At 47.4% G+C, this 23185-nt stretch overlaps 1 protein-coding gene across 6 annotated transcripts in view; it reads left to right on the top strand.

The window, feature by feature from the left end:
- The window catches only part of ARHGAP45 (Rho GTPase activating protein 45), a 136636-nt gene that overhangs the window by 71001 nt on the left and 42450 nt on the right, over positions 1–23185 (top strand). For all 6 annotated transcript variants that reach the window (XM_086946706.1, XM_086946709.1, XM_086946710.1 and 3 more), the window contains exons 9-12: positions 10514–10624; positions 15450–15530; positions 17721–17900; positions 18369–18506. In XM_086946706.1, coding sequence (XP_086802832.1) covers positions 10514–10624; positions 15450–15530; positions 17721–17900; positions 18369–18506 — 510 coding nt within the window. The remainder of the gene's footprint in view (positions 1–10513; positions 10625–15449; positions 15531–17720; positions 17901–18368; positions 18507–23185) is intronic.

The raw sequence follows: 23185 nt of genomic DNA, 5'->3' as shown, positions 1-23185 counted from the left end.
CTCTTATCATACTCTTACCTCATAACTCTTGCCCTCTCTTGACCTGTGATGAGTGGTGTGTTATATGATATTCTTACCTCATAACTCTGCCCTCTCTCTTGACCTGGCTTGAGCTGTCTCATATCATATTCTTACCTCATAACTCTGCCCTCTCTCTTGACCTGGCTTGAGCTGTCTCATATCATATTCTTACCTCATAACTCTGGCCCTCTCTTGACATGTGAAGAGTGGTGGGTTATATGATATTCTTACCTCATAACTCTGGCCCTCTCTCTTGGCCTGGCATGAGCTGTCTCATATCATATTCTTACCTCATAACTCGGGCCCTCTCGCTTGACCTGTGAAGGAAAGCGTCTCATATTCTATTCTTTTTTTTTTTTTTTTTTTTGAAAACCTTTATTTTCCGAAAACATAGTACACAGCGTCAGCCTACAACCACTGCGGGCCGGCCGCTATGACATCATATAATCATCCCGAGGTACCTTGCATTGCAGCAGATATGAACAAGAACACAACGAAGGATTTGCAAGGAGCCCAAGGAAAAGGATAACGAGGGTTTCATTTTATAGTTTTGACGGATCATCCTAAAGTCAGACAGGGTAGCTGAGTGGGCGAACCACATGAAGGATGTGCAACAGTGATGCAGCTCTATGAAAATACTGGCATAAACATTCACAATAGGGATATACAATCATAGAGGTAGATGTCGCCCCAAATAGCGCCCGCCCATTCAGTGTAGAAATCAGGAATTACATCTAGCTTGCCTACGAGAAGACAGGATAGAAAAGGGACCATCACATAGCAAAAATAAAGGATCCAATGACGTGTAAAAAAGACAGTCATTACATGTCCAGATTCGCAACAGGATATGCGCCCTCAATCGATAGTGGAAAAAGGGAAGAAAGAGCAAATTCTGTAATCATTCCATGACTGTGTTTGAAAATCGGTATCTATATCATAGAATCAATGAGCCAAATGTTAAAGACGTGGACGCAAAACACGGAGAAAATAGACGTTTCCTAAAGAACCAAACCCAACCTCCCGTCTGACCCAAGATACATAAGAAGAAAAAGAGAAATAAGAATAAAGATAAAAAGAAGGCCATAGAAACGAAAAGAGAAAAGAATAAAGCCCCACCCCCCCACCCTGCACGTCGAAGAGGCTATGGCCCACCCCCCCCTACTAACGTGCCTGTCGCCCCAAGAGTACCCACATAAGGGAGAGACGGGGGGAAGACAACCCCCGAAGAAGAAAGCCCGGAGGAGGGCCAGAGACACTGTAACCCGGGCTCCCAGCCCACACCCTACCCCCAACCCAGACGCCACAACCCACAAGAAATCAGACCAACTGTAGCCCGAAGCGAGCAATTATAACAAGCGTGCAGCCACCCAGTACATTAAAAACAATACAGTCCAGAGTGCAGCCAGCCAAGGAAGAAAGCATAGTAGGGACCCCCCCTTCTCCACGTGTCCCAGGACCGCCCGCACACTAAGCCCCCCGTCCCCTAAACAGGAATCAGCAGCTGTGTCTATCAATCACAGCCCTATGCAGGGCAAGACCAGTAAAAACAATAAAAGGTTCCAAAATAGTTTGAGAGTCCCAATGTCCGTCAGCCATGGAAGCAAAACCAGAGCAAGGATCCTTCACCCCTGGCCCGAGCGTTGCAAGCCTCCCAAAAATGGCGACTGCGGGAAACAGTCTGATGGCAGAACAAAGGGACAAGATGGCCGTCCCCAACAAAGAGAAAGCATGGAAGGAAGAGACGAGTGTCCCCAGTCCACAAGGAGTCGATTGGCGAAAAAGGCTGGCTTCCCAGCCCTAACAGGAGAAAGTACCACCGACTGGGGAAAGGAGGAGGCTTCAGAGGTAAGAACTGTAAAGAAGCCGGGCAGCCAGGGAGTCAGCGGACCATGAAGAAGCAATAATGGTGGAGGCTGATCCTCGGAGCGCAGAGTGGAGAGAGACATTGTAGCAACATCAATGTCAGTGGGCAAGCCAACAGCACTGTTGCCAAAGATCGCAGGCGACAATGCAGGCGCCTGCTGCAACATAGTATCCGGGCCAATGACAGTTGTAGGCAGCAAAGAACCAGAGCGCCATCGGTGTCTCGGCGCTAGAGTCGCCTCGCCCATTTTGCGGCACAAGTCCTTAGTAATCTGCAGACACGTAGATCCGAGATCCGTGATAGCTGCCAGGATATCCATACAGGTGGGGGCCCGCTGTAATCCCACACAAGACGGCTGTTGGGTCCGCATCCCCGGTTTACAGGAGTGAGTTAGAGCAGGCACGGAAGAATGTCCAGGGGACAGAGAAGCAGCCATCTCTCCTTCCTCAGAGACCGCCATCTTTACATCAGCAATCCGGTGACAGTGGGAGAGAGGGACGATCAGAATACGGGTCACCTCAGGCAGGGGGCCGGCAGGGGAGCGGCTCGCAGGGCAAAAGAACAATCTGTAATCGATCCCTCGCCGCTGGTTCAGAGGCAGCTCCCGACGCAGGCAGTCCAGCCCGCCTGAGCCGAGTCAGCCCGCCAGTTGCATCGCAATACGGTGCTAGGGGGAGTGGGGGTACCGTCCCGCCGGTGCCCACCGCATCCAGGTCTAGGGAGCCAAGGGTTCAGAAAATGACCTCACCGTCTCTCCCCGCCGGCGGTAACTCTGCCGCAAGTAGCGGCGCTTCCAGTAATCATCTACCCGGTACATCGGCATCCCTCGGCGGCCATCGGAGCTGAGTCCTGGGGGTGCACTGGCAAATGGCTCACACGACCATATCTCCGTCCACACGGCTGATAGAAGCCTCGGAGAAACGCGGTCGTAACCAGCGCGTACATGCGGTCGTAGCGCCGCATCAATAACTCAGGATCAGTGGCAGGATATCGGTGCAGGAGTAGGAGGCTCGCGGAGCTGGGAGCCTACACGTCCGTCCTGTCGGCCATCTTGGCTCCTCCCAGCTCATATTCTATTCTTACCTCATAACTCTGGCCCTCTCTCTTAACCTGTGCTGAGCTGGGTGTCATATCATATTACCTCATAACTCGTCTGGCATGAGCTGTCTGTGACATCACATCGGTGCCTGTCTTTGCTGCTTCACTCTGCACATTTCACCGAAGGTTTACCTGCCCTATTATTCAGATTATTGCAGGTTCTTCATGAAAAGCAAGAGACACATGGCCCTGTCCTTGTTTAGTGAGAAATCACCATCTGGCATGAAAGAAAGGTTTTTCCTGAAAATGTTGTGCTGAGTGACGGGATAGTATGTGGGGGCTCGCCCTGCCCTCGAGCTCCTTATGAAAGGGCGCAGTGCCCAGAGCTCGTCTCCAGCTAGCAGAGCACCTGACTTTGGGGCAGACTGCAACTCTTAGGATAACCTGTGATGAGGGGCAGTGAAAGCAGCATAAGAGATCAAGTGGGAGCAAGATAGAGCGCACAGAGGGCAAAACTGTGAAGGGGATTGAGTACATGGGGGGACAGCTGAAAACACATGCATTCTGATGGAAAGCTGGAAGCAACACAAAGAAATGGTTCCCTTATGTGTAGTTATAGAAGGACACAAGCTATCCAATACAAAGAGTGGTGAAGGGGTTCCTCTCCAAGACCATCATAAGAGGATGAAAAACCGTCCAATAAGAAGCAAGCAAACAAACAAGAATGACAAGAGAGCATACCAATGGCACGCAATGGGTGGGCTCTACGAACACTGTAAGATTTTGGTATGGTCCACAAGACGCTGTCACCATCTAAAAGGTGTCTGCTAGGCGCGACCTAAAAAGTGTAGAAATGTCTAGGTAGAACGAGACTCGCATCGACAGAAGTGGTGCACTAACCTCGGGTGCTCTCATCTGAAGGCTTGGTTGTGTGCGTTACATGGGGAGTAAACGCATCCTTGCATATGGGCACACAATGTGGTTCGTCGGATGAAGACAGACTCCAATGTTGCTTTTAGCAGTTGATTATTTATTCATCAATCTCGCAAAAAGTTATTTGTTCATTAATTCACAAAATTTCAAAGTTTGTATATCCCATCGCTATGATGGTGTGTAGACAGACATTTCCAAAGAGATACTCCGATGCATTTCGGGCTTGTGTTGCCCTTTGTCAAGGAGTTCTGAAAACAAAAAAACGCTTTTACCTTCCGAATTTTAACTGATAAAACATATACATTTGCATTGCATGAAAATATAATGGCATTGTCAATAACAGCAAGCAGGTAGTGTACCCATTGAATAAACCCGTGTGATGGCGTGAGCTAAGTGGGAAGCAGTGGGAGTTTAAGGGAATGCAGGAAGTTTAGCGTAGTACACTTACGTGTCACGGTCGTGTATACACTTGGCTCTCTAGGGAGACAAGAAATGAGCGGTTAAGCGGGATGAATGCCCGACGTTAAACATGGTAACGCGGGTCTCTGTTGGAGCTCCAACTTACTTGGGACTGGAAGAAAACAACAGCGGCTGGTGGATTCTCGGATCGAGGGCTGGAAGGTTCACGGAGTGACGGCAGTGGCCGCCGGAATATGACACTACGCGGAGTTTGGTAGTGGACATAAAGAAAGGACTGGGCGGATGCAAAAGTGGCGGCCATCTTAAGGAGGAGGGTGGGTGAAGGGTGGGTAACGATATAACAATGACAAATGTGTACAATGGTGGTATGTAAACAGCAGACACAAAAGTTAAATCGTGAAACACATATACCACAAAGGGTATTCATAGAAAGCAGCTCAGTTCTATCCGGTCGTTGAGACCGTGCAGCTTCATTGCCTGTAATCTATATATCCAAGCGGTCTCGCGCTGGAGAAGGATTTTGTTGTTGTCTTTTCCTTCATGCTTTTGGATCATCTCAAGTACCAAGAACTTGAGTTGGGCCACGTTGTGGTGGAATTCATTGAAATGAATGGCAAAGAAGAACTGCTGAGCCCTCGAGAAAGCCTGGAGAAAGGAACCTACACCGGACAACAGGACCACCTTCAAGCTGGCCACCCGGAAGCACCACCAGCTGATCCGCGCCGCCAAGAAAACTGCATTCAAGGACCGGCTGGACAACAACGCACACGACTGCAAGGAACTCTTCAACATCGTGAAAGAGCTATGCAACCCCAGCGCAGGAAACATCGACATCACCCCATCGCAAGACCTCTGCAACTCCCTCGCTTCATACTTCCACAACAAGATCGCGGACATACACAACAGCTTCAACAACCAACCAACGAACACCAAGACCGAACAACCACCCCCCACCACCACCCTCCACGCCTGGACCCCGATCAGCACCGAAGACACCATCCGCACGATGAACTCCATCCACTCCGGATTACCGACCGACCCCTGCCCTCACCACGTCTTCAACAAGGCGGACGCTGTCATCGCACCCCACCTGCGAGACATCATCAACACATCCTTCGACACCGCCACCTTCCCTGAGAGCTGGAAGCACGCCGAACTCAGCGCTCTACTCAAGAAACCCACAGCGGACCCCACCGAACTCAAGAATTACCGCCCCCATCTCGCTCCTCCCGTTTCCAGCCAAAGTCATCGAGAAGACCGTCAACAAGCAGATGGCCGCCTTCCTCGAGTCGAATGGATCCCTCGACCCCTCACAGTCCGGCTTCCGAGCCAATCACAGCACCAAGACCGCCCTCATCGCCGCCACCGATGACATCAGAGCCCTGATGGACAACGGAGAAACAGCGGCCCTCATCCTCCTAGACCTCTCCGCGGCATTCAACACTGTCTGCCACGCACCCTAGTGCAGCGCCTCAGCAACGTCGGAATCCAGGACAAGGCGCTGGAATGGGTCATCTCCTTCCTCGACGGAAGAACACAGAGAGTCCGCCTACCACCGTACAAGTCAGAAGCCACCGAAGTCATCTGCGGCGTCCCTCAAGGATCCTCTCTGAGCCCCACCCTCTTCAACGTCTACATGAGCCCCCTCGCGGCCATCGCACGCCAACATAACCTCAACATAATCTCCTACGCCGACGACACCCAGCTGATCCTCTCCCTGACCAACGACCCCGCCGCCGCCAGAACCAACCTGCACGAAGGGATGAAAGAGGTAGCCGAGTGGATAACGACCAGCCGCCTGAAACTGAACTCGGACAAGACGGAGGTCCTCATCCTGGGCTCCTCACCCTCCGCCTGGGACGACTCCTGGTGGCCTCCCGCCCTGGGCACCGCACCCAAACCGACAGACCATGCACGCAACCTGGGCTTCATCCTGGACTCCTCCCTCTCCATGACCAGGCAAGTCAACAATGTTTCCTCGGCGTGCTTCAACATCCTACGCATGCTACGGAAGATCTTCTGGTGGATCCCCACCGAGACCAGGAAGACCGTCACCCAGGCCCTCGTCACTAGCCGACTGGACTACGGCAACGCCCTCTACGCCGGTACCACCGCCAAGCTCCAGAAGAGACTCCAGCGGATCCAGAACGCCTCAGCCAGACTCATCCTCGACATCCCACGAACCAGCCACATCTCCGGACATCTGAGAGACCTTCACTGGCTCCCCGTCAAAAAAAGAATCACCTTCCGCCTCCTCACCCACGCACACAAAGCCCTACACGACCAAGGCCCGAGCTACCTCAACAGCCGAATCAACTTCTACGCTCCCAAACGCCACCTCCGATCAGCCAACCACGCCCTCGCCGCCGTCCCCCGCATCCGAAGAGCGACTACAGGAGGAAGGTCCTTCTCCTACCTGGCCGCCAAGACCTGGAACTCCCTCCCGACCGACCTGCGCCTGACCCAAGACCACCTCTCCTTCAGGAAGAAGCTGAAGACCTGGCTGTTCGAGCAGTAGCGGCACCCCCCCCCCCCACCCCCAGCGCCTTGAGACCCTACGGGTATGTAGTGCGCTTTATAAATGTCATTGATTGATTGATTGATTGATGTTCGATTTTTGGTTTTTAGTACGAATGTTCGACTTGTGCTCATTTAGGCGTGTCTTTATTTTTCTGGTGGTTTTACCAACGTATATCATGCTGCATGGGCATTTCAATAGGTATATTAAATTGGTGGAATCGCATGTGGCATTGACATGAAGTTTGATGTTAAATCCTCTCATTGGGTGGTTAATACTGTTGCCCAGGATGATGTTGTGGCAATTGTTGCAGTTGTGGCACGGGCGTGTGCCAGTATGAGAGGTTTGTTGGATGGGTTCTTTGCATAAGATTTCTTTTATGTTCTCAGATCTGGTGTATGCAAAGATGGGTGAATTTTCGAATAAGTTGCCAAAGTTAGGTTCCGACGACAATATGCGCCAATGTTTCAGGATGATTTTTTTATATTTGATGCTGGAGGTAGAGTATTTCGATACCAATACTGTTCTATTCTCATCTTTTCTCATGGAGCCTTTGAGTGCTTCCTGGCGTGAGATAGCGTTGGCTTTCTTCATGGCTTCAGTAAGGGATTCTTGAGGATATCCTCTGCTGGCAAATCTTTTGGCCATTTCCTCCATTTTCTGTATGCATGTTTCAGGATTGGAAACGATTCTTTTTATTCTTAACATTTGACTGTATGGCAAGTTCCTTTTGAGCGATTGTTGGTGAAAGCTGGTGTAGTGGACTGTGTTGTTGCGGTCTGTTGGCTTCCTAAAGAGATCAGTTGTCAGCCCAGTTTCTGTGATTTTGACTAACACATCAAGAAAGGTAATTTCATGTTCGCTGATGTTCCACGTGAGAGCAATGCGGTTGTCTTTGGAGTTCAGGTCAATCAATGCTGATTCTAAGTTGTCTCGGGTGTTTTTCCAAATAAAGAATAAGTCGTCGATATAACGAACATATAACTTGAGGTTATCTGTCCTGTTGGAATTGGCGTAGATGTAAGTTGATTCAAATTCTGACATGTAGATGTTCGCATAAGTTGGTGCGGCGCAATTGCCCATAGACATTCCAGACATCTGAAGGTAATGGAGTTGTTCATGTGTGAAGTAGCTGTGGTATAGCGTAAAGATGAGGAGTTCCATAAGAAAGGTTTGGAGAGATTCTGAAAAATTGCTGTTGAGTAACGCTTTTTCAATAGCTTCAATCCCACCTCCGTGGGGAATGGACGTGTAGAGACTTTTGACGCATATTGTCGTCGGAAGCTGACTTTGGCAACTTATTCGAAAATCCACCCATCTTTGCATACACCAGATCTGAGAACATAAAAGAAATCTTATGCAAAGAACCCATCCAACAAACCTCTCATACTGGCACACGCCCGTGCCACAACTGCAACAATTGCCACAACATCATCATGGGCAACAGTATTAACCACCCAATGAGAGGATTTAACATCAAACTTCATGTCAATGCCACATGCGATTCCACCAATTTAATATACCTATTGAAATGCCCATGCGGCATGATATACGTTGGTAAAACCACCAGAAAAATAAAGACACGCCTAAATGAGCACAAGTCGAACATTCGGACCAAAAACCAAAAATCGAACATTGCCATTCATTTCAATGAATTCCACCACAACGTGGCCCAACTCAAGTTCTTGGTACTTGAGATGATCCAAAAGCATGAAGGAAAAGACAACAACAAAATCCTTCTCCAGCGCGAGACCGCTTGGATATACAGATTACAGGCAATGAAGCCGCACGGTCTCAACGACCGGATAGAACTGAGCTGCTTTCTATGAATACCTTTTGTGGTATATGTGTTTCACGATTTAACTTTTGTGTCTGCTGTTTACATACCACCATTGTACACATTTGTCATTGTTATATCGTTACCCACCCTTCACCCACCCTCCTCCTTAAGATGGCCGCCTCTTTCACTTCCGCCCAGTCCTTTCTTTATGTCCACTACCAAACTTCGCGTAGTGTCATATTCCGGCGGCCACTGCCGTCACTCCGTGAACCTTCCAGCCCTCGATCCGAGAATCCACCAGCCGCTGTTGTTTTCATCCAGTCCCAAGTAAGTTGGAGCTCCAACAGAGACCCGCGTTACCATGTTTAACGTCGGGCATTCATCCCGCTTAACCGCTCATTTCTTGTCTCCCTAGAGAGCCAAGTGTATACACGACCGTGACACGTAAGTGTACTACGCTAAACTTCCTGCATTCCCTTAAACTCCCACTGCTTCCCACTTAGCTCACGCCATCACACGGGTTTATTCAATGGGTACACTACCTGCTTGCTGTTATTGACAATGCCATTATATTTTCATGCAATGCAAATGTATATGTTTTATCAGTTAAAATTCGGAAGGTAAAAGCGTTTTTTTGTTTTCAGAACTCCTTGACAAAGGGCAACACAAGCCCGAAATGCATCAGAGTATCTCTTTGGAAATGTCTGTCTACACACCATCATAGCGATGGGATATACAAACTTTGAAATTTTGTGAATTAATGAACAAATAACTTTTTGCGAGATTGATGAATAAATAATCAACTGCTAAAAGCAACATTGGAGTCTGTCTTCATCCGACGAACCACATTGTGTGCCCATATGCAAGGATGCGTTTACTCCCCATGTAACGCACACAACCAATTCCTACCTACGACGTACACGGACGGTTACGTCTCTTGCTGGAGCACCTTAAAACTACTAATAAAATCATAGTTAACACAAGAAACTCAACCTAAAACAATTGCTGTGCGCCACGCTACTTAGTTTTCGCATCATTGTACTCATCTGAAGGCTACCAGACAGCAAGCGAGCGAGCCCATCCTAACGAGTGGTGAACTTCTGCCAAATGCATTAGAAACTCAAAATATATCAAACTTAGCTCCCATGAGAGATTGTAAGTGTCTAGGAACTCACAAAACTCTGGACTGACCTTGCAGCTTCACTCTCAAGCTGACTGTACAAGAACGAAACAAAACATTCTCTGCCCGTCTCTCAAGAAATATCCAGGAAATGTAGATATATCAGGGAGACAGGCGGCCTAGACTGGTCATCTACCTCAGCCATCGGATGCGGAGGCAGAAGATATAAAGTATCGGCCCAGGGAAGGCAGCATGAGGGTTTGACCACATGCAAAGACACAGGAGCGCCAGTCACTCTGGTACAGCAGAAAAATGCGGCAGCTCCCAGTGGTTGGGATGACCTTGGGTAACATGATTCGACTTTAATAAGTTAGGTTAGGTGAGGGATAGATAGCGGTCTAGTATTAAAGTTAGAGTCAGGCTTGAGGTTAGGTGAGGGATAGAGAGCGGTCTAGTATTAAAGTTGGATTTAGGCTTGCGGTCAGAGCTAGACCTAAGGGCACTGCGAACGTAGGAGCAAGGATAAGGGCTAAGTTACACAGCCCAGGGGGTTGTGTTTCAGCAGTGACCATCCTTCAATGTGGGGTTAAGGATGTATTGTAGAATTTGGGTAAGGGGTAGTGGGACAATGTTAAGGATGGTTCGTGAAACAATAAGCCTTTGGTGACTACACCAAGTTGTAGAGAAAGGATAGCCTACCTCCATGTGCTGTCCCAGAGGCATGCATCTCACTTCTAATGCTATGTTGCGAACAGACAACCATCACGGTTAACTCTGTCCTGTTAACTCCCTACATCTTGTTCTCTCTTTCCTGTCCAGGCATACATGCCATTTCTTTCCATCTATTCCTTGGCCTTGGAGCAAGACGGTGAATATGGCTGCGGAGTTCTGCAAGCAGCCAACACATTACAGAACCAAACCTTTCTGCAGGTGAGCACTCAACACCGGAACCCACTGGTATGTGTAATATCAGATCTTCCTGCAGGTGAGCACTCAACCCCGGAACCCACCGGTATGTGTAATATCAGATCTTCCTACAGGTGAGCACTCAACCCCGGAACCCACCGGTATGTGTAATATCAGATCTTCCTGCAGGTGAACACTGAACCCCGGAACCCACCGGTATGTGTAATATCAGATCTTCCTACAGGTGAGCACTCAACCCCAGAACCCACCGGTATGTGTAATATCAGATCTTCCTACAGGTGAGCACTCAACCCCGGAACCCTCTGGTATGTGTAATATCAGATATTCTTAAAGGTCAGCACTCAACCCCAGGACCCACTGCAATGTTTAATATCAAATCTTCCTACAGGTTATCACTCAACCCAAGACCTGTTGCTACCCTCGATATCAAGCCTTCCTGCATGTTAACACTCAACCACAAAGTCCTATGATATCCATAATAATAAACCCATATGTAGGTGAGCACCCAACCCAAGATCTATCCAATACCAAAATCACACCTTTGTGCAGATGACCTAAGCCCGGGACCTTCTGATACCTGCAATATAAAACTTCCATGCATTTGAGCACCTAACGACACCCCCCTCCGATACCTCCAATATCCAACCTTTGTGCAGGTGAGCACCCAACCACAACCCCCTCCGATACCTTCAATATCCAAACTTTGAGCAGGTGAGCACCCAACCACAACCCCCTCTGATACCTCCAAAATCCAAACTTTGTGCAGGTGAGCACCCAACCGCAACCCCCTCCGATACCTCCAATATCCAACCTTTGTGCAGGTGAGCACCCAACCACAACCCCCTCCGATACTTCCAATATCCAACCTTTGTTCAGGTGCGCACCCAACCACAACCCCCTCCAATACCTCCAATATCCAACCTTTGTGCGGGTGAGCACCCAACCGCAACCCCCTCTGATACATCCAAAATCCAACCTTTGTGCAGGTGAGCACCCAACCACAACCCCCTCCGATACCTCCAATATCCAACCTTTGTGCAGGTGAGCACCCAACCACAACCCCCTCTGATACCTCCAAAATCCAAACAAATTCAAAGTAGTGCTACATTATCCAAACAAAATTTGGAGAAGCACCACTTAGCAGCAATATTCAATAAATTCATTTGAATAATAGTTCTCTAAGGATCCATACAGTATTTGTACACTGGTCAAGTTATTTTCTTTTTCTTTATTTAGTTCTTTTTAAAAGACAGACAGCCAACACGCTTCGTCCTTGAAAACAGGGCTTCTTCAGGGCGATGTAGGAACTAAGTCGCAAATTGTGGCATGATATCCTTGACCAAAAGATGTGTTGTAACTAGGATGGTATTCAGACCCTTGTGTTTCATTGAGAGATTTATCTAACTCTTCTATCTGAGCCGGTATGTAGTCCAATGAAAGCGACAAATATAAGAACATTAGATGGTTGTTCTTTTCCTTAAGATCCTTCGGTAATTTTTGAAGCCCGAAGTGCGGCTTATGTGGTATGATAGCCACAGAAAACAGTATCAACATGTAGTTATTACTCCCAAAGCCATTTCAAGAATATATCCAATGGCATTTCTATCGGGTAATCCTGCGCCACATCGCAAGTGGCGTTCTCCTGCCGCCAAACATGGGGAATAATAACTACATGGTGATACTGTTTTTGGTGGCTATCATACCACATAAGCCGCACTTCGGGCAATAAAAATTACAGAAGGATCTTAAGGAAAAAAATGACCATCTAGTGTTCTTATATTTGTCGCTTTGATTGGTCTACATACCGGCTCAGATAGAATAGTTAAACAAATTGCTAAATGAAACACAAGGGTCTGAATACCATCCTAGTTACAACACATCTTTTGGTCAAGGTTATCATGCCACAATTTGCGACATAGTTCCTACATCGCCCTGAAGAAGTCCTGTTTTTCAAGGACGAAACGCGTTGGCTGTCTGTCTTTTAAAAAGAACTAAATAAAGAAAAAGAAAATAACTTGACCAGTGTACAACGACTGTATCGATCCTTAGATAACTATTATTCAAAGCACTTTATTGAATATTGCTGCTAAGTGGTGCTTCTCCAAATTTTGTTTGGATTTGGTTGACCCTGGTAACAAGGGAGTGCTCTTGGACAGGGGGCACTTTTGGAGCTTCTGCACACAAGAATTCACTTTTACATTTGAACATTCTGATTTTGGTGATTGTATTGGATTGGTGCCTGATTGGTTGCTTGTTTGGTCCACTGTCCTCTTTTGTGTGTTTTAGTGCTACATTATGTATAACCTACATGTAAAAATAAGAAAATAAAAATGGTATGTAGTGGGCAGTAGGGCAAAATAAAAGTGGTTTAACCTCAAAACAATAACATAAAAGGCACTTGTCCTCTAAAACAATGTATTAAAGGTGCACCTGAAGCACCGACCAATGCAATTCAAAGGGTAGAGACCATCTCCAAATATTGTGACAGCGTCTCACCCCTTGCATGACGTCACTTACGGAATTCCTGTGCAGCAGCGAAATGATGTGCCTAAGACTTGTGCATTCTGCAGATTGGCTAAAGCAGGCTCAAGCTTGCGGGACAGCTTGTGACTTGCTGCAAGTGTATCCGTATAGGGATGTGGTGTAACCAAGAGAGCTGCCTACTTTGGGCCTGGAGAACAGGGTTAGAGTCTCAGCGTCGGCTCTTAAACTCCAGATGGTAACAAATGTAATTGCATCCAAGATCGGGTGAACAAACGTAATGGAGCGTTAGAAAACAAAGAAATGCAAATGCCGCTTGAAACCCAAAGCAGGAGGGGGGAGTGCACAGAACAGGCGCCCTCATACCGCTCTGATGATAGTAAACAAAGAAATGCAAATGCTGCTCGATAGCCAAAGTGGGAGGGGGAGTTGCACCGAACAGATGCTCTGGAGCCACATCTAATTAGCAGCGCCAGCATCTGTTTATGAAACAGTGAAATACAAATGCTGTGTGTGCTAGCTCAAAAAGGGAAAAGTCAACCAAAATGAGTGCCCACAAGGCATGGTAAATAACATGAAAGCGTAACAGCACATTTAAGAGGGGCAGTCTTCAATGGTGTTTACAAAACACAAAAAGAATGGACTAGTGACCATATTAACCTGTGAATTATCCAATTAAAAGCAACCATTTACAAAGGACCGTAGAGGAACCAATGAAAAAGATGGGCGGTGCTTGAAGTTCATATTGTAGATACAGCATGTCTCAAAGAGACAGCGCGCATGCGCTGCCTAGGCAAGATCTAAAGAAACCGGCTTTTCTGGAACTAAGGACAATTCGTATGCTCGCTTAACAGAGCTTGTGCTTTGATACCTCCGGGTATTTGTTTCTGCTTTAGAAATTTACATAACAGAACAAGACACTGGAGTTTTTAATATCCACCCCCTGTCCTGTGCCTTTCCACAACATGGTCCCAGAGTTTGTCTGACAGATTCTGGGCGCTCATGGCTAGTCTTTGCCTTGAAATGCATCACCATGCAGGTGGATTCTATAGGAATTGCTGAAAGTTAACTGAAATCACGTGAGCAGAGACAATTTAACACAAGTAGAGACAACTGTTATGATTTTGAAGGCGACCAGGCTCATTTATATAGTTCAAAACTGCTTTTATGAGGGAGGGTTCTTGACCAACCAAGTTAATTACAGTTTTATTTTCTAAAAAAAAAGAATTCACTTGAAAGTGGTGGGGTGGGATATGTAGATAAAAGAAATTATTTTAATACATTTTAAATTAAGCAATGGGAAATAAAAGCTAAACATTTTGAAAAGGAATATAGACTTTCTATAAGAACTGTGTGCACAGCATCAAAGGTGCAACATTTTTCTACATTTTCAAGAAACACAAGACTAAATAGACACATAGTTCCTTTGAATATTAAAATACATTATTTTGGAGTATGTGGAGGTAAAACCCTGTATTTCTTGTCCTACAGGCACAATATCACACTTCCCCAGCCTCTACAGGCAGAATTAATATCAACTTTATAAGATTAATGCATAAAACAGACTATTCACATATAAAAGGGAGGCATTTGCCATTTCACTACCAACGGCTCAAGAAGTGCACGCCGATACTGGTAGCTCCTTGGGGTTACTTCTTTTTGGAAGCACGAAGGGTGATATGAATACTGCGAAGCTAGGAGGCAGTTCTGTAGTCCTGTAAAATGCAATCATTACAAATTACCATGATCTAGTAGAAATTAGTTATTTACCTGTAACTTCAGTTCTCCAACATTGGAACCTTTTATATATTCACATGCTTGAACCATTCCCCAGCAGGCTGAGAATCCCTGAAACAGTAAAATAATGTTAACAATTAAGAACTTTTCATAGTAAGGAATGAAACGGAAAATGTTATTTACCTGTAACCATAGTTTCGTAGCTTGGCGATATTGTAAATTCACAGGCTATGCATTGATAAAAACATGGCTGTCCCAGCCTCTGGTTCTGTGCTGACTGAATGCTGAGATAGACCTCTGGGTATGATTTGTTGAGCTTTATCAAGTTTTATTAACATAACATAACCTCTAGTGTGTGGGCTTGGAAAAGTGTCTTATTGTTCATAGATGATCAACCATGGGGAGCATCTACATGACGTTTGAAATTGCTTAAAATAATTATTTGGCTTCTTTTGTTTGGTTAATCAGTTTAGTTGCAGGAACTGGATCTTTTTGTACAGACGTTGCAGAGGCTATGCGCAGATTTTCTAGCGATAGATTTCCTTAGCACGCCAGCATCTTGTGGTGAACCTTCACAGCCTCCTGTGATCCGAGCATCTGTTTCTTGCAGCCGCTGGCCATGAGGCGCCTGGAGCACGAGAAGCGCAGGAAGGAGATTAAAGAGCAGTGGCACAGAGCGCAGAGGAAGCTGGTATGTACAGGCTGCAAAGACATGTGCCATGGCAGGGCTGAGCGGGGACAGTGCGACCAAGCACAGAGACTACTGCAGAACTGCTAGAACCATGAGAACGAAGGCTAGCGCAGAAGCGAGGGGGGACCGAAAACAAGAACCAATGCAGAACTGGGAGGGCGGAGGGGCCAGAGCAGCTCAAAACCTGAAAACACTCACTGGGGCAGAATATGGCAGGGCTGAGAGAAGGCACAACTGAGAACACAAACCAACCAGTGGAGATCTGAAAGGGCTGAGGGGCCAGAACATCTGAAAACACTCAATGATACAGAATGTGGCTGGGCTAAGGGAAGGAGTAAGGGAGAACAAGAACTAGTGCTGAAGGGGAAAGGAAGAGGCTGAAGCAGTCAAGAACACAGACTAGAGCATAAACAAGCATGGTTAAGAACACAAACTGGGGCCGAACATTGAAGGACTAAAGGAGCAGACCAGCAGGGAACACATTCCGGGGCAGAACAGAGGAGGGCTGAAGAGACCGTAGGGCATAGAACATAGACAAGGGCAGAAATTGGCCGGTGTAAAGGCCCTCAGGCCAAAAGCACATCCCAGAACATGGCAGGGCCAAGGCGCCAGGCTTTGAAGGACATAAGCCAAAGTCGAACACATGTTAATTGGCTTACCATGCAACGCCGACTCTCAGATGAGTTGGATGAGGGATCGTGTAACCTTCCTTATTTGTTTAGTTTTTGTCTGGTGCGGACGGAGCCAGAGGGCAACTTCACATTCAATTAGAACAAGAAAGTAACTATTGGTGGAGGGGAGGGAGATCGAGTTAAATTAACAGGAACATCTTTGAGCGGAGACCTATTTCAGTCTTCCTGGAAGGATGGTAAATTAGCATTCAGTTGTGGATAATCATGTAGGCAGTGCTTGTCAAGAGAAGGAGCGGTTTGTTCTCTTATTTTCAGAAATTTCAGGAGTAGGCGAGATGTAGGACAGTGAGGCCAAGATGGAGGGCTCTTTGAATCATGAAAGCCGCTTTGAAGCAGATCTGGGTTCCCATGGCACCCATTGGAGGTCTCTCAGGCTGGTCTGAGACTTCTTCGGGCAAGCAGCTGTGCATAAACGAAGGATGCCCTGAGAGGGGCTGCCAGTGACCTGGATTAGTGAGACCGTAGTGCATTATCTCCATCCTGATGGGAAAGCGATAGCGCTTGTACACCGAATCCGAAGTCTGGAAAAGGATGGAAGGTTTCAGCTTCCTTAGGAGGAGTTGAAAGGGGTGCTGAGTTTGAATGTATGTTGCTTCATTCAACACACAACACTGTAAAATGTGTGTACCAGGAGAAATGAGTGGGGGTTGATTGGCAATTGCCAAATTCCTCTAAGACAGATTCCTAGACGCTTCTAGAGAGGAACTATTTGTTGGGAAATCCACAGCCACAGCTGATAAGGTTTGTGATAGTGAGGTTATCAGGGGCAATAAGCCATATCCTCTCTTATTCTGAGGTGCAAATGAAATAAAACAATGTTTTCAACTCTTTAAATTCCTGAAAATGCTTTGTCATGTGCAATCCCCAACTAGGTGAAGTGTCTTATGCTGGGAACGCAGTCTGTACTCCTGTGAGCAAAGAGCACACAACATTGGCGGGCCGTAGAGGGGCCATCATGGATATGATTTTCAGGGGCTTTGCGTTAGCTTTCCATCGCTGCCCTGCTCTCAGAGCAGATATTTTGGGAAGGTCCGTATTCACCTACAGATACATTCAAAAGATCTAACCCTCTGAAGGTAGACCGTGGTGGTGGTGCCCCGGTTTACAATGGTTCCTTTAATAAGGCTTCCTTCAGGGTTCATGCTCTTGCATGGAATGATCACCAATCAAAAGCCATGCGCACGGAACATCAGCTTGCACAAACTCACCCTAGCTTCTCTCAAGCGGATCCAGGTGCACATCATTGAGCAGGTTAGGTCTCTCGGAGTGAGGTATAAAAACACCAGAATTCACTCATTAGGCAAGGCTGATGGCCACGGTCGCAAGGTCACAAACCAGTACAGAATACCACTGCTAGATACAGTCTTGGGAACACGTCTGCACAGAGCGGCGATGGAAGCAGTGTCTCCCAACTGTAGGCCATGAGCTTGTGTGTGACGCAGAAGGAGTGAGGATAAAGCCTCATGGAATTAATAAGTCAGCACTTTTCATCCTGCAGCAAGAAGCAGAGTCAAACCTGCGCAAGGCAAAGCAGGCGTACATGTTGCGCAGCGAAGAGCACGAGAAAGCTAAGTTTTCCACCAAGAAGGCAGAAGACGAACTTCAAAGCACCAGCAGCACAAATGCTTCTAAGAGCCTGGACAAGAAGCGTCGGCTGGAGGACGACGCCAAGGGCAAGGTGAGCGGGAACTTTTATACAGTGCGCACTGCTAACTAACCAGCCTCTAGGTATGGTGAGTGCAACCACCCCAGGCGTCAGTGTAACTCATGTGCCTCTTTGCCTCCACACAAACCATCCACTGCAGGGTGATCTGCTACACCCAGGCACCTCCCTCCCACCACTAATATCCAATTGTACGGGTACATGGTGTCACTGACATCCCTCCTTCACACACCATGTTCATGGCTTGCAAACTCACCCATATCCATCCCTTCATCCTTGAACGCCAGACACCAAAACAGAGGGGATATGGCATCAGACCTCACCCCTCCCTTGTCCACTAGAAGTCGCTCACTCCCATGCTGCACAAACTCACTGTTGTCCCTCCAGCTGTCTCTTAACACCAGTCACACTGGCTTCTTTCTCTTGCACAACCACAACCTTATGCACAATCAGTCACTCACTGGACTGTACTTTCTTCTGCAGGCGGAGGAAGCTATGGCCACCTACCGTACCTGCATAGCCGATGCCAAGACGCAGAAGCAGGAGCTGGAGGATGTGAAAGTTAATGTCCTGCGGCAAATCCAAGAAGTCATCAAGCAGAGTGACCAGACCCTCAAGTCGGTAGGAAAAGTCAGGGGGGGGGGGGAGTGATGCTGGAACAGGGAAGAAGCAATAGGTTGTAGTCTGGAGGTAATTCACTCCACAGATGCACGCCGCGATATACAGACATTTAACAACACACCTTTCACACTGACACAAATGTTCACCCACTCTGGCAGGTACAGAAATCCCAAGATGCAGGTGTTCTATATCTTCCATCCCTACAAGGTGCCGGTCTTCTGTGTCTTCCATCTCTACAAGGCGCAGGTCATCTGTGTCTTCTATCCCTACAAGGCGCAGGTCTTCTGTGTCTTCCATCTTTAAAAGGTTCAAACCTTCTAGGTCAGAGACATCTTCTGCCCTTTATGTCTTTCATCGCTACAAGATGCACGTCTTCTGTGACTTCCATCTCTACAAGGTGTAGGTCTTCTGTGTCTCCATACCGACAAGATGCAGGTCTTCTATGACTTCCATTCTGACAAGATGCAGGTATTCCGTGTCTTCCATCTCTAGAGGATGCAGTTCTTCTGAGTCTTTCGTCCCTACAAGGTGCAGGTCTTCTGCGTCTTCCATCCCTAAAAGATGCAGGTGTTCTATGTCTTCCATCCCTAGAGGATGCAGGTCTTCTGTGTCTTCCATCCATACAAGGTGCAGGTCTTCTGTGTCTTCCATCCATACAAGGTGCAGGTATTCTGTCTTCCATCCGTATGAGATGCAGGTCTTCTGTGTCTTCCATCTGTATGAGATGCAGGTCTTCTGTGTCTTCCATCCATACAAGGTGCAGGTCTTCTGTGACTTCCATCTCTACAAGGTGTAGGTCTTCTGTGTCTCCATACCGACAAGATGCAGGTCTTCTATGACTTCCATTCGGACAAGATGCAGGTATTCCGTGTCTTCCATCTCTAGAGGATGCAGTTCTTCTGAGTCTTTCGTCCCTACAAGGTGCAGGTCTTCTGCGTCTTCCATCCCTAAAAGATGCAGGTGTTCTATGTCTTCCATCCCTAGAGGATGCAGGTCTTCTGTGTCTTCCATCCATACAAGGTGCAGGTCTTCTGTGTCTTCCATCCATACAAGGTGCAGGTATTCTGTCTTCCATCCGTATGAGATGCAGGTCTTCTGTGTCTTCCATCTGTATGAGATGCAGGTCTTCTGTGTCTTCCATCCATACAAGGTGCAGGTCTTCTGTGACTTCCATCTCTACAAGGTGTAGGTCTTCTGTGTCTCCATACCGACAAGATGCAGGTCTTCTATGACTTCCATTCGGACAAGATGCAGGTATTCCGTGTCTTCCATCTCTAGAGGATGCAGTTCTTCTGAGTCTTTCGTCCCTACAAGGTGCAGGTCTTCTGCGTCATCCATCCCTAAAAGATGCAGGTGTTCTATGTCTTCCATCCCTAGAGGATGCAGGTCTTCTATGTCTTCCATCCATGCAAGTTGCAGGTCTTCTGTGTCTTCCATCCATACAAGATGCAGGTCTTCTGTGTCTTCCATCCATACAAGATGCAGGTCTTCCATCCATACAAGTTGCAGGTCTTCTGAGTCTTCCATCCTTACAAGGTGCAGGTCTTCTGTGTCTTCAATCCATTCACGGTGCAGGTCTTCTGTGTCTTCCTTCCATACAAGGTGCAGGTATTCTGTGTCTTCCATCCTTACAAGGTGCAGGTCTTCTGTGTCTTCCTTCCATACAGGGTGCAGGTCTTCTGCATCTTCCATCCGAATGAGATGCATGTGTTCTATGTCTTCCATCCCTAGAGGATGCAGGTCTTCTGTGTCTTCCATCCATACAAGGTGCAGGTCTTCTGTGTCTTTCATCCCTACTAGGTGCAGGTATTCTGAGTCTTCATCCCTAAAAGATGACGTTCTTCTATGTCTCTCATCCCTAAAAGATGCAGGTCTTCTGTGTCTTCCATCCATACAAGTTGCAGGTCTTCTGTGTCTTCCATCCATACAAGTTGCAGGTCTTCTGTGTCTTCCATCCATACAAGGTGCCGGTCTTCTGTGTCTTCCATCCTTACAAGGTGCAGGTCTTCTGTGTCTTCCATCCATACACGGTGCAGGTATTCTATGTCTTCCATCCATACAAGGTGCAGGTATTCTGTGTCTTCCATCCTTACAAGGTTCAGGTCTTCTGTGTCTTCCGTCCATACAAATTGCAGGTGTTCTGTGTCTTCCAGTGCAGGTCTTCTGTGCCTTCCATCCATACAAGATGCAAGTATTCCGTTTTGTCTATCGCTAGAGGATGCAGGTCTTATGTGTCTTTCATCCCTACAAGGTGTAGGTGTTCAGCGTCTTCCATCCCTAAAAGATGCAGGTCTTCTATGTCTTCCATCTCTAGAGGATGCAGGTCTTGTGCATCTTCCATCCCTACAAGGTGCAGGTCTTCTGTGTCTTCCATCTGTATGACATGCAGGTCTTCTGTGTCTTCCATCCATACAAGGTGCAGGTCTTTTGTGTCTTCCATCTGTATGAGATGCAGGTCTTCTGTGTCTTCCATCCATACAAGGTGCAGGTCTTCTGTCTTCCATCCGTATGAGATGCAGGTCTTCTGTGTCTTCCATCCATACAAGGTGCAGGTCTTCTGTGACTTCCATCTCTACAAGGTGTAGGTCTTCTGTGTCTCCATACCGACAAGATGCAGGTCTTCTATGACTTCCATTCTTACAAGGTGCAGGTCTTCTGCGTCTTCCATCCCTAAAAGATGCAGGTGTTCTATGTCTTCCATCCATAGAGGATGCAGGTCTTCTATGTCTACCATCTCTAGAGGATGCAGGCCTTGTGCATCTTCCATCCCTACAAGGTGCAGGTCTTCTGTGTCTTCCATCCATACAAGGTGCAAGTCTTCTGTGTCTTCCATCTGTAGGACATGCAGGTCTTCTGTGTCTTCCATCCATACAAGGTGCAGGTCTTTTGTGTCTTCCATCTGTATGAGATGCAGGTCTTCTGTGTCTTCCATCCATACAAGGTGCAGGTCTTCTGTCTTCCATCCGTATGAGATGCAGGTCTTCTGTGTCTTCCATCTGTATGAGATGCAGGTCTTCTGTGTCTTCCATCCATACAAGGTGCAGGTCTTCTGTGTCTTCCATCCATACATGGTGCAGATCTTCTGTGTCTTCCATCCATACAAGGTGCAGATCTTCTGTGTCTTCCATCCATACAAGGTGCAGGTCTTCTATGTCTTCCATCCATGTGAGATGCGTGTCTTCTGTGTGTTCCATCCCTACAAGGTGCAGGTCTTCGGTATCTTCCATCCCTACAGGGCGCAGGTCTACAGTGGCTTCAAGGTGCAGGTCTTCTGCGTCTTCCATCCTTACAAGATGCAGGTCTTCTGCCTCTTCCATCCTTTCAAGGTGCAGGTCTTTTGCGTCTTCCATCCTTACAAGGTGCAGGTCTTCGGCGTCTTCCATCCTTAAAAGGTGCAGGTCTTCTGTGTCTTCCATCCTTACAAGGTGCAGGTCTTCTGCGTCTTCCATCCTTACAAGGTGCAGGTCTTCTGCGTCGTCCATCCTTAAAAGGTGCAGGTCTTCTGTGTCTTTTATACTTCCAAGTCGAAGGTCATCTGTGGCTTCCATCCCTAGAAGGTGGTACTACAAACATATCAATCAATCAATCAATCAATCACAGCATTTGTATAGCGCGCTACTCACCCGGAAGGGTCTCAAGGCGCTTGGGGAAAGGGGTCCGCTACTGCTCGAACAGCCAGGTCTTGGTGGGATCCGAATCTCGGAGACATTTTTTTTCTCCATGTCTCTTTTTTAAGTCCTTTATCCTCTTGGAGTTTATTGGTACCTGGTGAAGAAACTGTGTTCCTCTTATGAACATTCAATCCCTTGAAGTTTCATTACCCAAGAGAGGGTTTCCCCAAGAGATCACTCCCTCCTTCTTCCATTGCCACTACTTACAGCCCAGATACTTTTCATTTGAAGATGGAGACATTCTATCTGAGTCAAGGTGGCTTCAGTCACCCCCTGGATACTTCCTTTCAGGGAGGCAGGTGGTCTCCACATATGCATTCGACAACCACTTGGCTCTCTGTGCCCAGGACATAGGATGAAGTCATGGTTACAGTGATTTTGTTCCTTCTCGTCTCCTGTTCCAAACACTCTGGCCCACTGTCCTCTGCTCTTTGTCAGAGCCGTCACATAATCTACTTCTTACCAATGAGCGCATGGGTGAGGAACCTCCATGTAAGCAAAGAACAGTTGACTTAGAACAACATGCACATGCAGCAATGGCTGCTAATACTGTGGTTCACAACCGCATTGCCTTCAAAGCCCTTCATGGCACAGGTGCCTTTTATCTCCGGAAAAGGATTAGTTTCTATCTGCCTTCTAGATCTTTGCGATCCTCTACCCAGGCCATGGCGGTCACCCCGGTGATCCGACGTGCGCGCTGCGGGGGGGGACGTTTTTTTAAACATCTCGCCCCTCGGTTGTGGAATGCTCTTCCTCTGTCACTCAGATCCAACACCAACCTGCTGGCATTCAGGAAGGATCTGAAGACCCTGCTTTTCACCCAATAATTCATCCCATTCTGCTTTCAGCACTCTCTCCCGTTTTTCCTTCCACTCTGGGCCTGTGACGATCTTAAGCGCCGGGACACTCTTCGGAGTAGCTGTGCGCTATAAAAGTACCCTATTAACATAACATAACACAACAAATTCAAGATGGTCTTTTCGGCCTCACTCTTGGGTGGCAGGCCAC

This window comes from Lissotriton vulgaris, chromosome 12 (genome assembly GCF_964263255.1).
Source record: "Lissotriton vulgaris chromosome 12, aLisVul1.2, whole genome shotgun sequence".
Taxonomy (NCBI): Eukaryota; Metazoa; Chordata; class Amphibia; order Caudata; family Salamandridae; genus Lissotriton; species Lissotriton vulgaris.
This window is presented reverse-complemented; position numbering and strand designations above follow the sequence as displayed.